Here is a 15,215-nt window from a genome sequence, read left to right on the forward strand (position 1 = left end):
GCACGGCTCACAGGATCGCGCTGTCTCCTGGCGCGGCCGCTCAGACCCGACGCCATCTTCGAAGCCAAAGCATCATTTCTTGAAAAGACTATTCTTTCTCCTACTGAATTGTCTAGGTTACCTTGACAAAAATCAATTGACTATAAATAGGAGGGTTAGTACCTGGACTTTCAATTCTATTCCACTGACCTGTATGGCTATCCTTATGCCAGTACCACACTGTTTTGATTACTGTTGCTTTGTCATAAGTTTTTATATCAAGAAGTGTAAGGCCTCCAACTTTGCTCCTCTTTTTCAAGATTGTTTTGGCTATTTTGAGTTTTTTGCATTTCATTATGAATTTTAGAAACAGCTTGTCAATTTCTACAAAGAGGTCAGCTAGGATTCTGATTGATATTTTATTGAGTTTTTAGGTCAATTTGTGGGGTATTTCCATCCTGACAATATTAACTCTTCTAATCTCTGAATGTCTTTCTATTTTTTAAATCTTTTAAACTTACTTTCAACTATAGTTTGTAGTTTTCAGAGTATAAGTTTCATACTTCTTTTGTTAAATGTATGCCTAAGAATTTTATTCTTTTTGATGCTATTGTACTGTTTTGTTAATTTCATTTTTTGAGTTGTTCATTACAAGTGTACATAAATAAAATTCATATCTGTATAGTTATGTTGTATCCTACAATATTGCTGAACTCACTTATTAGTATGGATTCCTTAAGACTTCCCATATATTATATATATCTATATCTATAGATATATATCTGCAAATAGAGAGTCATATAAATAATATATGGAAAATTATATATATATATTATAAATATATATATATATATTTATAATATATATATGCAAATAGAGATACTTCTTCCCTTCAAACCTGGATGTCTTTTATTTCTTTTTCTTGCCTGATTGCCCTGGCTAGAACCTCCAGTACAATGCTGAATAGAAGAAATGAAAGAAGACATCCTTGTCTTGGTCTAGATTTTAGGGGGAAAGGATCCAGTCTTTTATCATCAAGTATGATAATAGCTGTGGGTTTTTCACAGATGTCATTTATCAAGTTGAGGAAGTTCCCTTCTATTCCTAGTTTATTGAGTATTTTCATTATGAAAGAGTACTAGATTTTGTCAAGTGCTTTTTTTTCATTTATTGAGATGATCACATGGTTTTTGTTTTTTATTCTATTGATATGGTGTTTTACATTAATTAATTTTCAGATGTTATGCCAACCTTGTACTCCTGCAAATCCCACTTGGTCATGATGTATAATTTTTTTTTACATATTGCTGGATTTGGTTTGCTAGTATTTTTGTTGAGTTTTGTATTCATATTCTTCAGAGATTCTTCAGTCTGTAGTTTTTTTCATGTGACGCACACATATTTTCTTGAATGCTACTTTGAATTCTTTGCCAAAAGAGACCAGACACAACAAATTTCACTAAAATACCACTTCTACTATGTCATCCCATCCACACAAGTCTTAAAAACTGGTAACCTACTGCCCATAATAAAATACACACTTCTGTTATATCTTCCATTATTTCTCTACCCAGTTCCCTTACTCTAAAAACAAAGATTTTTTTCACTCTCCCACCAAAAAATCCTAATGCTTACAAACCTCCACACTTTTGTTCAGACTATGAGAGATCTTCAAATCTAACATAAATCATTTTTTAGTTATATGTGTATGATGACTTCAGCAAGGTCACTTATACTCTCTAAGCCCAAAAATCCTCATCTGTAAAATAGGGATAATGCCCGTATCTACCTCGTAGTGTTAGGGTAACATGCTTGACGACATGTGAGTTAACTTACATGAAAATCCTGGCCACACTGCCTGGCATCAAGTGGCACTCAATGAACACCTTCTTCTTCCCTACCTTCCTAATAAGCAGAATGTAGAGCCTTCTATATAAATCATAACAAATATAAAAGCAACATCTTTTCATAGATAAAGTTTCTTCACCTGAGTTTTTATAAAAGACTTACTCTAAGAACATATGTGATTAAAGAAATACGGAAACGAAAAGCAAAGAAAGTATATCTTGAGAAGCACCTAACAAGCAGCTTTGTTTCATGCTGACATACTTTGTGGTTATAACATAGGTTTTTAACGAACACTGGATCAGAATTAAAATTCTAGGCCTGCATTCAACTTTTATGATTGTGTCCACTCTTCACTGAGCATGGAAATGAATTCTTTACAAGTTATTTATTGAAAATATTGCCATAGTACTCTTAAAAAGTTCACTTCCAAAAGAGGCTCTATCCTTGTAATGTATCTGAGTAAATGAAAGCTTTACCAAGTTTCTCCCATCTTACTTTAGAAATTTCATCAGGGTAATAAAATCATGTTTTTAATAGAGGCTTTTCTGAGGTTAGTCCACAGCAATTTTGCAAAGGTGCATGATGAATAAAAGGAAAAGAGACCAAAAAAATTTCAAAAATAAAGACCATCATTCCAAAATCATTTATAACTATATTTTAAATAAAGTGAAATACAGAATAATTAACAGAATTTAGTTTAATTATAGTTTTCCTATTATGAATGCGAAGTTGGCACAAATGCAGTAAGCCTAATCAAAATCAGGTAACAGTTACCTCTGTGGCCTTGTTTGATGGTTCCAGTCCAGTCATATTTGCTACTACTAACTGATGTAAGAGCTGAACTTGAGCCACACTTAGGAAGAAGTCCAGGTTTGTGGTTATATTCACCTCCAAGGAATGGCCACTTACTAAAATCTCCTGAAGAAAAAAAGGTTGAATACAGATAAAGAAAAATGACAGCCTTCACATGATAATCTACCATTCTTCCTTATTTGACAGTTACTACTTTAATAATGCCCCTGGTATTCAAATTTACACATTAATGAGAATAGCAAAAATGGTGAATACAATCACTTGACATAGTATAATGGATTAATTTAATAAATATTTATGAGGGTCTGCTATGTGCTAGGCCTTGTGCGAGATACAGGGCAACTGGCCAATGATAAGAATTTTTCACATTTTCATATCTATTTGACTTTTCGTACTTCAAACTACTATCATTGTTTCAATATATAAGCAATGATGTAATTCTGTAGCATAATTTTATTCACTAATTCAAACCAACAAATACTTACTAAGCATCTGCTAAGTACCAGGCACAACAGTCAAGTACTAGGAATATCACAAAGAATAAGGTGGACCTGGAAAAACAATGTGCTCTTGAAGAGGTTATAATCTAGTGAAGCAGACAAATATAAACAGGCAACTGTAGGCAGTTAATTATAATTGCAAGTGCTACAGTATGAGTATTCTCCAAAGAATACACTCCAAATGATTTATAACAAAATAGAGCGCTGAAGCCAAAGACAGCCAGACTAATTAATTTCACTTTTTAAAACTGTTAAAATCTTGGCAGCATTAGGTAGATGTCCAGTACTTAACTGGTGCTATTCTGCGTAACTGAGTCACTTGAATATTTATTCTTGGAAAACCATTCAGACAAGGAAAAAAAGAAAAACAATCCAGAAGCTTCACTTAATAAGCAGAAGTCCTGTCTCTTGTCATAAAGTGCATGGGACAATGTTTGAGTGCTTGGAAATATCCAGCAGATTTTCTCCTTATTAGTGTCATCCAAAGGAATGGTTTTAAGGAGACAATGTCTGGCCCAAATACAAATTAGACAGGTTAGAGCACCTTTTAATAAAGCCATAAATAACAGTATGTTTGAAATGATTGTTCTTTTTTTGGTTAAATAACCTTTTCCTCCTCCTCCTCGTCCTCCTCGTCCTCAAGTTCCCTATATTCACTTATTATAGTTAGAATTCTTATTTTATTCCTCAAGTAATGATGAAAAAGAAAAAGAGTACACTAATGCAGAAGGTTTTTGTTTGTTTTTTTTTAATAAATTGTCACTGTAACATTTTCCAAGGAGATAAAAATTTGTATTAAAAATATCTTAGTTCTATTAGTGGCATATGTCCCATAAAAACAACAAATGATTGATCCTGTACTTGTGGGTTAAATAGTATAAACACAATTTATATTTGAGCCAAACATATATAGGATATAGAAGCAATTCTAAAAGGTAATTTCAATGTGTGAGTCTTAATTCATATTTTCATAGCATCATTAATATGAAAAAAAAGGTGCCTCATAAGGAGTTCCATGTATTCTAAGCCATGTTACTAAGTAACTGTAAGATATTAGTAGGCTTACTCAATCTTTATACACTTTTTGTGGATATACAAGAAAACTGGCCTAATCTCACTTTCCCCAGAAGGCTATTATAAACGCCAAATGAGATAATATATACAAAAATATTAAACTCACTACATAAGGTAATCTACCTGTATTACTGTTATTTTTATTAGAAAGAGGTTACAGAAGTTAGGAGTGTACAGGCTGGAGCCAGACCAGTTGGGTTCAGACTCTACTCTGCCAACTTACTACAATATCTGCAAAAATTTGGGCAAATTGCTTAGCCCGTTTATGCCTCAGTTTCCTCATCTATAATATGGGAATAATAGGAGTAGCTAATAGGATTATTATGAGGATTAAATAAGTTATTACATGGAAAGCAATAACTGAACAGTACTAGAAAGTGCTCAAAAAATAAATTAGCTATTATAGGAACTGTTGTTATTCATGAGTGAATTTGATGTCCCGTGGGGTGGAACTGTGGAAACTGCTAACATACGAAGAGGAGTTGCTCCATTATTTGCACTAAAATGAAATCTAAATTATATCCTAACCTCGGCATGCAAATTTTCTGGAGAAATTATTTTGGTGAAAATGATGGCTGGTGCTCCAGTTATTCGTACGGAAAAATCTGTCAAAATAGGGGTCAAAATTGCTCTCCTTTCTTGATGCCGCCGTATGCTAGAAGACAAAAGTTAAAAATTATTAGTCATTTCATTTTTTTCAAGGATAATTTTCATTAAATTTGTACAAGTCCTTGTACTACAAATATGTACAACAAAATTACATTATTATTTCGAGAGTGCCTATTTGTACATTTTATAGTCATAGGTTCTTAACTTCAGTTCCATAACATTGATAAAAGATAGCAAAAAAAAAAAGTCATCGAGAAATTCAGGTGTAATTAAGCAATTTCATATTAGTATCGCCCTAAGAACTTTCAACAAATTACTTTTTCTGATTTTAATTCTTTTTTTGCTCTTGCAAGTAGTTTCATATCTCTTTTGTTACCAATAATAATCTTACCATTTTGGAAATAATTTTTAATTTCTTATTTTTAATATTTCTGACCTTCTATTTGACAACTGCCATCTTTCCAATATCATTAGGTTCACAAGCATAACTTCTTAATCTTTAAGCCCTTTTTTTTAAGTTCTACGAACCATCTGAGCTCATGAATTATTACTGCCTTCACAGTCTATTCAATGGCTTTTGTATCTGATAATGAATGCTTCCTCAAAACAACCCTGTATGTGAAATAAAGACCATTACTAGTCCCATATTACCTATGAGGAAATGAAGTTCAGGTACTAGACTAAGGCCACCCAGTGTGAACAAAGTTTCCCTTATTACACCTGCAAGGGCATACTGACACCAGAACAGCTTTCGGCCTTATTTTAATTCTTTACACATTCTCACTTTTGATGAGTTACAGTAACTTGACATTCAAAATTGCTAATAATTTCAAAGGAAGTACTGCATACATGGTAGAATATAAAACTAGAAAACATTACTGAGAAACCAAAGCTTGAGCTGGTACATATCTTCAAGTCTACTATTTATATTCTTAGTTTTCATTTTATGAAATAATATAGTTTTATATTAGCAAGCCATAATTCCCCTCAAGCCATTAATTTAATATTCTTTTTAAATATGTCCTCATTATTCCCTCACATTATAAAATGATAAAGTTGAAATCAGAGAATTGGCATAAGTTATCTCACGAAAAAGCCTAGCTAAAGTAAAGTCTTTCTATATCTTTTCTTTTATCAGAGTAGTCTAGAGAGTACTAATATCTTTTGTTAAACTTGCAATTGGCAGAGCTTTATATGGTGTCTGCCAAAAAAGTAAATGAATCATCTGGTTCTGTGACACTTGAGTACTGGATTTCAAGAAAGTCAATTTTAAAGAATTAAGAGATCTGGTAAGTAGAGAGTAACAGGAAAAAGTATTAAAATCTGTGAATATAGAGGAAAGGTTGAGATCCTGAGAGACACCATAATTACAGCCTAATAGCTCAAATTCCATACGATGACGAAAGTGAGTAACATGTGACATCTGATGTGCTCTCAAAATATATGATGTATTAAAAATACCTTAAAATGGAAAATATGGCAGGGAACCAAATAAGAGCAAACACATTAACTAAAGTACTGATGGAAATAAAAAGTACTTGTTCATATTATACCTTTTTCCCCATTATGTGATGAATTAAATCAGTGACACAAAATATGAAAGACCTATGACTTTAGAAGTAAAAAGAAAATTTAGTCAATAGTCCTGTAAAACTATATTTTTCTGGTATACAGTAGTAACTTTTGTTATATATTTCTGGTAAATATTTGAGGTAATGGGAAACATTTTTAAAAAATCATCAAAAATTTTCTGTAGATTCAAATATTTTTGAGGATAAATTCAAAAGAAGGAAAAAAAAAAAGAAACACTGAAGGAATAACTACAACCAAAAATTATATTCTACCAATATTTTACTAGATAATAGTCTATGGCTCAAAATTAAAGAGAAGGAACTAAAATCCAAAGTATTAACTGAGGTTGTTAATGACCTCAGAGTCTTAGCACTCTCAGTAAATCAAGGGAATTGATTTTTAATGGCTATACTGAGACAAGGCAAGGGTTTTGAAATAAGTTACCTACCCTATGGGGCCCTTGAAGGGTCAGGCCATCAAAAACAGGTAAGAATATGGGCAAACTTCCTTATTCAAGACAGCTTGTTGAAAAAAACAGAGGTCTCTCTGACAAATTAAAAATAATGAGAAATCCCCCAGGTGTGTTGGGTGGCTCTAACTTATGTTACCCATATGGTCCAGGAATACCCATTCTTTTATTCATATAAAAGTGGCATTAGACCTTTGATATCCCTAGGGCATCTGTCAGAAACAGATGCAAAACTTCTCCAGAAAAACATGCCCTCAATGACAAAAAGAAAGGATTCTCACAGATTATTCTACATATACCCCCCCAATATATATATTAGCAAGATGAGAATTAGACTCCATCTTCAAATGCATTATCTAGAACTTTTGATAACAGAATTATCACATATGAACAATAAAATAAATTTGTTTAAAATTATTAAGAACATATACGATGAAACAAAAGCATGAGGGAAAAAACAAGACACTATCAGAAAAAGCAAAACGTATTTGAGAACACCAAACAGGATTTCCAGAAATGAAAAATGTAGTTATTAAAATTAAATACATAACAGATGGGATAAATAGTGTTTCAGATATAGTTTAAGAAAGAATTTGTAAACTAGAGTATAGATATTAGAAAATTCCAGAAATGTAATAAAATAAATTTTAAAATGTAAAGTTTAAAGTAAAAGTTAAAAGACACGGAGGGGCAAGTCCAACATATTTAATTAGCATTCCAAAATGAGAGAAAGGAAAGAAATGAACAGAAAAGAAAGGAAAATGGAAAATAATAAAGAGATAATGGCTGAGACTTTTTTCAGAACTTATGAAACATAGAAATGCACAGATTCAGAAAGCACAATGACACCTAGTTCAAATAAATACAATTAAGTCCACAATTAGACATATTTTGGTGAAACAGCTGATCATCCACGATGAAGAAAAAAACATTAAATTCAGCTAGAGAAAACAGATTACCTACAGCATGCTAAGGCACATGGTGTTAGGACAGCTGTGGAAGAACATTTCTGTGATGTACTCTGTAGTATAAACAATGATTTAATATATCTCTACATTGTCCATAGAAACAAAGAAAAGGTAAAATTATCAGTACCTATCATCTAATGTAGAGGATTATGTCCACAGAAACTTATTAAACCTTTACTGAAAATAACAAAACATTGGATGTAATAAAGTTCTAACCAAATAAGAGGACAATAATTGTATGTGTTAACAAAAGCTCTTCTGTTACGCTTTGGGAGGAGGAGATTGTAAATAAGGGAAAGTACCGTTCTCCAGAATTGTTACTAAGAAGGCAGAGGTGTATATGCCACATGAACTCAGTGAAAACACATGTTCAGGAAGGCAGTGGTCATCTTTCTTGAGATCAATATATTTACAATAAGATTCCTCTGCCTGTTGCCATATATTCTGGTGTGCCTTTGTGGGAAATATTATAGAAATTTAAGAACCATACTTCAAAAACTTCATGTTGTGAAAGGCCAAAAGTAGGAAAACTAGTACAAAAGTTTCTAAAATATTCCACCAAAAAAACAAAATAAAAAATGCTAGATGGTCTGTGTGTGCAGAACAATTCTCATGCAACATGAAGATTTTCTAAGTGTGATATTAAAGTTGAACTTTAGATAGAAGGTACTAGAGCAAAAGATACTTTAGACTTGTTGTGGTAATCAACAGAGACTCTTCAGGGGTTATTCCTAAATATGAAAAGTAGTAATATACCCATTTATTACAAACAATCTTCTGTTTGGAAAACTATTTGTTACATAAGCCTATTCCTAGAGATTCCTCCTACTTTTTAGATTAATGAGAGTCATAAAGACAAATAATTTAAATTCTAAAGTAACTTTAAAAATAAAATATTTAGTTATAGATTTAAACACATTTAGGTGTTTTTTCAAGAGGAACACTATCCAATGACTTTCTAATGCAACTATCTAAAGATCCAACTCCCTCTGGCTTATAAGACCATTCACAATGTAACCCTTCTCTCCCTAACACTTTTTTCTCTATTACTTCTCTCCTCCCAGCCAAGCATGATCCTTCAATGTGCTAAGTTTGTTCCTACATGAGGATCTTTGCTATGCCTAGAAACTTCTTGGCAAAAACACTGCAGGGGTACTTGCATGAATAGCTATCTTACAGATATTAGAAAAGGCCTTCCCTGAGCCCCAATCTAAGGAAATTTCTCAGTTACTCTCATCACATTAAACTGTTATATTATTTTCATAGTATTTATCACTCTCTGAAATTTAGAAATATGGACTGAGTGCCCACTGTGGTGCCAGGACCTTTACTTAGTGCTGAGACAACAATGGCAAAATGGATACATAGTGCTGACTCTCATGGAGCTCAGTTTAGCAGGAAAAATAACTACAGAAAATAATCGTAAGTAAGATAAACATAATAAGGAAAGTATAGAGAGGTGGGAAAATACTCAGTTGGGGACCTAATCTTTTATCTCAAGGTTCTGAATTTACACAAGGAATTAATTTGTAAAGACACATAAAACATTTTGTTAACAATCTAAAAAGAACTACAGTTCGAAATGAGAATAATTCTTAAAAAAAATTTTAAAGGGCCGACCCCGTGGCTCATTCGGGAGAGTGTGGTGCTGGGAGCACAGTGCTGAGGCCGCGGGTTTAGATCCTATATAGGGATGGCCGGTGCGCTCACTGGCTGGGCGTGGTGCAGGCGACACCAAGCCAAGGGTTACGATACCCTTACGGGTCACAAAAAATAAAAATAAAAATAAAATGTCAGTACAAATTTAGTTTGGCAAAATTCAATTACATTAAAATAAAATGTTCTCATTCTTTACCAAAAACAACAAAATCCAAAACAAAAAACTTCCCACCAAAGCAAACACACGCACACACACACAGAACTCCAAAACTATGGTTAATATATTTGTGATGGACGTCACAAGTGCTACATTTATTACCACCTCTAAAATAGTTTTATGAGCATACCTATACTGAAATATTAACTGAATTCAATTTTACTGAGATGCCCAATGGATAATAGTTCTGGTTATAGTTTCCAGTTGTTTATGTCTATAGCCTGAAACTCCTGCATCTAATTCCACTTGATAGACCATTATCAAAGAAAAAACTTCAAAATAAAGGTGGAGGAGGGAGACACTAGAGGGACTACCGAATGTTTTAAAAAGAACATTAGAAATTGTGTCTTCAGGATATAAATAGGAATCCACCATGAGACAGAGGGTCAGAAGACATTTCATCTTATTTTAAAATTTTTAATAAAATGTACCAGGTACAGGGCTCACAGAATTATACAGGATAATACTTAAAAGTTATATGATGCACATGTGCATTTAAGTACATTCCTGATATAATCTTGTTTGGCTCCTTCTCTTGAAAAGAAAATGTTGTGGGAGTGAAACTGGTCAGTTGACTTTCAATGAATAAGGGCATCTGTCTGTTTATCTGTCTATCTATCACAATTATGATGCTAGGAGTTGTCAGAAGACTTCAAAGTAACTGAAATATAAGAGGTTTTAAAATTTTATGGTATACTACTATGATGGTTATAATCAATATAAATATTTTCTTATTCTGGGGGTACCTACTTACTGTCTGTCAGTAACTATGCTAAGATATAAAGAAAAGTGAGACCAGGCAAGATAGGATCTCTGTCCTTTTATTTCGATGCCATCTTTTCATGCCACAAGGACACCATCAGCCAATATGTAAGGAAGAAGATATCAGCTGCTAGGAAGGAAAAACTGACTGCTACTTCCTGCTGCATTAGAATCCGTTTTCCCTTCTCATTCAGTTTCCAGGTACATTATGCAGGAGGAAAAAAATCACATTCCTTTATGTAAAGTCATGGCAAGGTTTAAGAAAATTATTATAAAAACATATAATTCAAATAGGTTTAGGTCATTCTAGACATTAACCTATGAGGTATGAGAATCAGACTAATTTCTATAATTTTGCTCAGGTGTTAGCTTATTGTCCTCATGAATTAATCAGATAAAAGTGATTGTTTCCAGGTTGAAAATTTAAACAAAGAAAACTTCTTCCCTTTCACTTTCTTATTTATGATTTCAGGTATAATTCTGGAAAAATCTCGTGTTTGATTAATCGCAAATCAAAATATGCAAGGGCTCCTATGATTTGTGAACATACCTGTAATACTTCAAATAATAAAAGAGATCTAAAGACACATGGAATAGTCATAATCTCTCAGATATAAGGCTAGTAATATATGATTCAGGGATTTTTAATGCCAGTACCTAGTCACAGTTCCCCATATTCAATATTACCATTCCTGTGAAGTGTAGGAATGATGGATTTTAGGAAAGTGTCAAATTCAAATTTGGCTTGCTAAACAAACATAGTAACAATTTAAAAGAATTCAACATGTGGGGAAAAAATCCCCACAGAGTATCATATATAATTTGTTACATATGTATCAAAATATTTAAAGAAACAAATATGCTGTAACTATTTCTCCTCTGACAATATAACAATTTAAAAGAATTCAACATGTGGGGAAAAAATCCCCACAGAGTATCATATATAATTTCTTACATATGTATCAAAATATTTAAAGAAACAAATATGCTGTAACTATTTCTCCTCTGACAATGAAGTTTAAAAGATGAATTGCACACAAGGAAATCAAAGTCAGTGATGAGAACAAAAAAAGTACTGTAATAAAAATTAAATTATTTGTTTTTAAGTGTAGTTTTCAAAAGTCTACACAAATTATATCTTTAAACATTAAAAAAAAAACTGTGTTAATATCAACCTGGATAATTAAGGCTTAGTGGTACTTTAAGGAAATCGTAAGATAAACTTTTCACCAACACTCCCAACCCCAAAGCACAAATACATAACCATGGGAACAGCAACAGTGATTTAAATGTGCAACCTGCACATGACAGACATCAATACAGGTTACTCTAGATCTCAGCACATCATTTCCACACGTTATAAAATAAACCCAGATGTAGCACAAATGATTGCTAAGAGAAAAAGGAAAAAACTGAGTAACGAACTTTACCATAAGCCTAATGGCCTAATGATCTGAGCCTTGAGTAGAAGAAAAGTAATTGACTAAGAGGAAGGAAACCAGGATTCTACACTTAGCTCTATTTTAAGTGACATTGGACAAGACAAGGAACAAATGTACAAATGAACAAAGACAAATGTAGTTTTCTGTAGTGGTCTTGTTCTGTACCAACTTGCTAAAAATGTTTCAGTTTGTCAAAAAAAAGAAACCTGCACAAGACTTGGAAGGTAGAGGGAAATAATAGCCAATAGTCTGAAAATTATCATGTTTTAAATGCAGAGGAAGACTAATGGATAGATGCTGGAGGATTCTGCCTTGTCTTCACTCTCTTTGGCTCTGTGACTACCTCTTCCACATGGATAATAATCCTTCCTTGGATACATAGTTTGCAAATATTTTCTCCCATTCTGCAAGTTGTTTTTTCACTCTGTTGATTGTTTCCTTTGCTGTGCAGAAGCTTTTTAGTTTGATATAGTCCCAATTCTTAATTTTTGCTTATGTTCCCTGTGCTTCTGAAGTAGTATTCATAGTCTTTGCTCAGACATATATTCTGAAGTATTTCCCGTATGTTTTCTTCTAGAAGTTTTATAGCTTTGGGTCTTACATTTAAGTCTTTAATCTATTTTGCATTGATTGGTATATAGTGGGAGATAGGAGTATCATCTCATACTTCTGCATGTGGATCTCCAATTTTTCCAGCACCTTTTCTTGAAGAGACTGTCCTTTCTCCAGTGTATTTTCTTGGCTCCTTTGTCAAAAATCAGCTGTAGGGATGTGGATTTGTTTCTTAATTTACCATTCTGTTCCATTGGTCTATGTGTCTTTTTGTGTCAGCATCACACTGCTTTGATTACTATTGCTTTGTAGCACATTTTGAAGTCAGGGAGTGTTCTTTTTGCTCAGGATTGCTTTGGCTATTCTGGGTCTCTTGTTGTTTCATATAAATTTTTGAACTGTTTTTTCTATTTCTGTGAAGTATGTCATTGGTAGTCTGATGGAAATTGCACTGAATCTGTAGATTGCTTTGGGAAGTAGGCTCATTTTGATGATCTTGATTCTTCTGATCCACAAATATAGGATGTCTCTCCCTTTACTTGTGTTTTCTTCAATTTCCTTAATCAGTGTTTGATAGTTTTCATTGAAGAGATCTTTCACCTCCTTGCTTAAAGTTTTATTTTCTTTTTGGTGCTATTGTAAGTGGGATAGCTTTCTTTTTTTTTTTTTCCTTTTTGTCTTTTTCCGTGTCTGGCAACGGATCGCAATCCTCAGTGTCGCGCCCGTACCGGACCGGGACCGGCAACGGGATTGCAACCCTCGGTGTTGCGCCCGCATCTCGCTCAGCCAGTGAGCAGGAACTGGTCTGTATGTGGGATCCGAACCCTCGGCGGGAGCGCCGCTGCGCTCCCAAGCAGCGCACTGTAGCAGTGCGCCACCGGGCCGGCCCCGGGATAGCTTTCTTGATTTCTTTTTCTGCTGGTTGATTGCTAGTGTAAAGAAATGCTACTGATTTTTCTATGTCCATGTTGTATCTTGAAACTTCACTGAATTGGTTTATCAGGTATAGGAGTTTTTTGGTAGAGTCTTTAGATTTCTATCTATATAAAATCATGTCTTCTGCAAATAGGGACAATCTTGACTTCCTCGTTTCCAATTTGGATGCTCTTTATTTCTTTTCCTTGCCTAATTGCTCTAGATAGGACTTCCACTATTATGTTGAATAGCAATGGAGAAAGTGGGCACCCTTGTCTTGTTCCAGTTCTTAGGGGGAAAGCTAAAAGCACAGTATGATGTTAGCTGAGGGTTCATCATATACAGCCTTTACTGTATTAAGATATTTCCTTCTATTCCTAATTTGTTGAGAGTCTTTATCATGAAGGAATGTTGAATTTTATCAAATGCTTTTTCTGCATGTTATCGAGATGAGTTTTTGTTGTTCTTGTTGTTATGTTGATGTGATGTATTATGTTTATTGATTCACATATTTTTTTTATTTTAAAGATGACTGGTAAGGGGATCTTAACCCTTGACTTGGTGTTGTCAGCACCACACTCAGCCAGTGAGCGAACCGGCCATCCCTATATGGGATCCGAACCCGGGGCCTTGGTGTTATCAGCACCGCACTCTCCCGAGTGAGCCACGGGCTGGCCCAGATTCACATATGTCCACTTGATCCTGGTGTATAATCTTTTGGATATGCTGTTGGATTCAGTTTGCTAGTATTTTACTAAGGATTTTTGCATCTGTGTTCACCAGGGATATTGATACCTGTAGTTTTTGTTGTTGTAGTGTCCTTGCCTGGTTTTGTTATCATAGTAATGTTGGCCTCATAGTATGAGTTTAGAAGAATTACTTCCACTTCAATTTTCTGAAATCGTTTAAGAAGTATTAGTATCAGTTCTTTAAATGTTTGGTAGAATTCAGCAGTAAAGCCACCTGACCTTGGGGCTTTTTTTGTTGTTGGGAAACTTTTTATTACTTATTCAATCTCATTACTTGTTATTGGTCTCTTTATGTTTTCTATTTCTTCTTGATTTACTCTTGGTAGGGCATATGTGTCCAGGAATTTATTCATTCCCTCTAGGTTTTCAAATTTATTGGCAGATAGTTGTTCATAATAGTCTCTGACGATCCTTTGCATTTCAGCACTGTCTTTTGTAATGTCTCCATTTGCATTTCTGATTTTATTTATTTGTGTCTTTTCTTTTTATTTCTGGGTTAGTACGGATTATGTTTTGTTGGTTTTGTTTATCTTTTCAAAGAACCAGCTTTCTATTTAAATGATGTTTTGTACTGTATTTTAGTCTCAATTTCATTTATTTCTGCAATTATTTTTGTATCTTTTCTTCTTATTTTGGGTTTAGTTCTTGCATTTCTAGTTTCTTGAGGCGCACTGTTAGACTGTTAATTTGAAATATTTCTATTTTTTTGTTGTAGGCATTTATTGCTATAGTCTTTCTTCTTAATACTGCCTTGGATATATCTCATACGTTCTGGTATGTTGTGATTCTGTCTTCATCAGTTTCAAGAAATTTTTTGATTTCCTGTTTAATCTCTTCTTTGACTCATTGGGTCATTCGAGACATTTCTTTTTTTTTTTTTTTCTTTAATTTTGTCAATATACAATGTGGTTGATTATTATGACCCATCACCGAAACCTCCCTCCCTCCTCCCTCTCCCCCCTCCCACCCAAGAATGTCCTTTCCGTTTGCCTGTTGTAACACATTCAAAGAAACTGTAGTTGTTATATCTTATTCCCCCCCCCCCGGTTTTGTGTGTGTGTGTGTGTGTGTGTGTGTGTGTGTGTGT

General features: G+C 33.7%; 1 protein-coding gene across 1 annotated transcript in view; it reads right to left on the bottom strand.

The window, feature by feature from the left end:
* The window catches only part of LOC103590853 (vacuolar protein sorting-associated protein 13B), a gene marked incomplete at both ends in the record, with an annotated part of 498,786 nt that overhangs the window by 264,568 nt on the left and 219,003 nt on the right, over positions 1 to 15,215 (bottom strand). The window contains 2 exons of the mRNA XM_008573178.1: positions 2,602 to 2,745; positions 4,743 to 4,869. Of these exons, the coding sequence (XP_008571400.1) occupies positions 2,602 to 2,745; positions 4,743 to 4,869 (271 nt within the window). The remainder of the gene's footprint in view (positions 1 to 2,601; positions 2,746 to 4,742; positions 4,870 to 15,215) is intronic.

Source organism: Galeopterus variegatus, unplaced genomic scaffold (genome assembly GCF_000696425.1).
Source record: "Galeopterus variegatus unplaced genomic scaffold, G_variegatus-3.0.2 Scaffold886, whole genome shotgun sequence".
Lineage (NCBI taxonomy): Eukaryota > Metazoa > Chordata > Mammalia > Dermoptera > Cynocephalidae > Galeopterus > Galeopterus variegatus.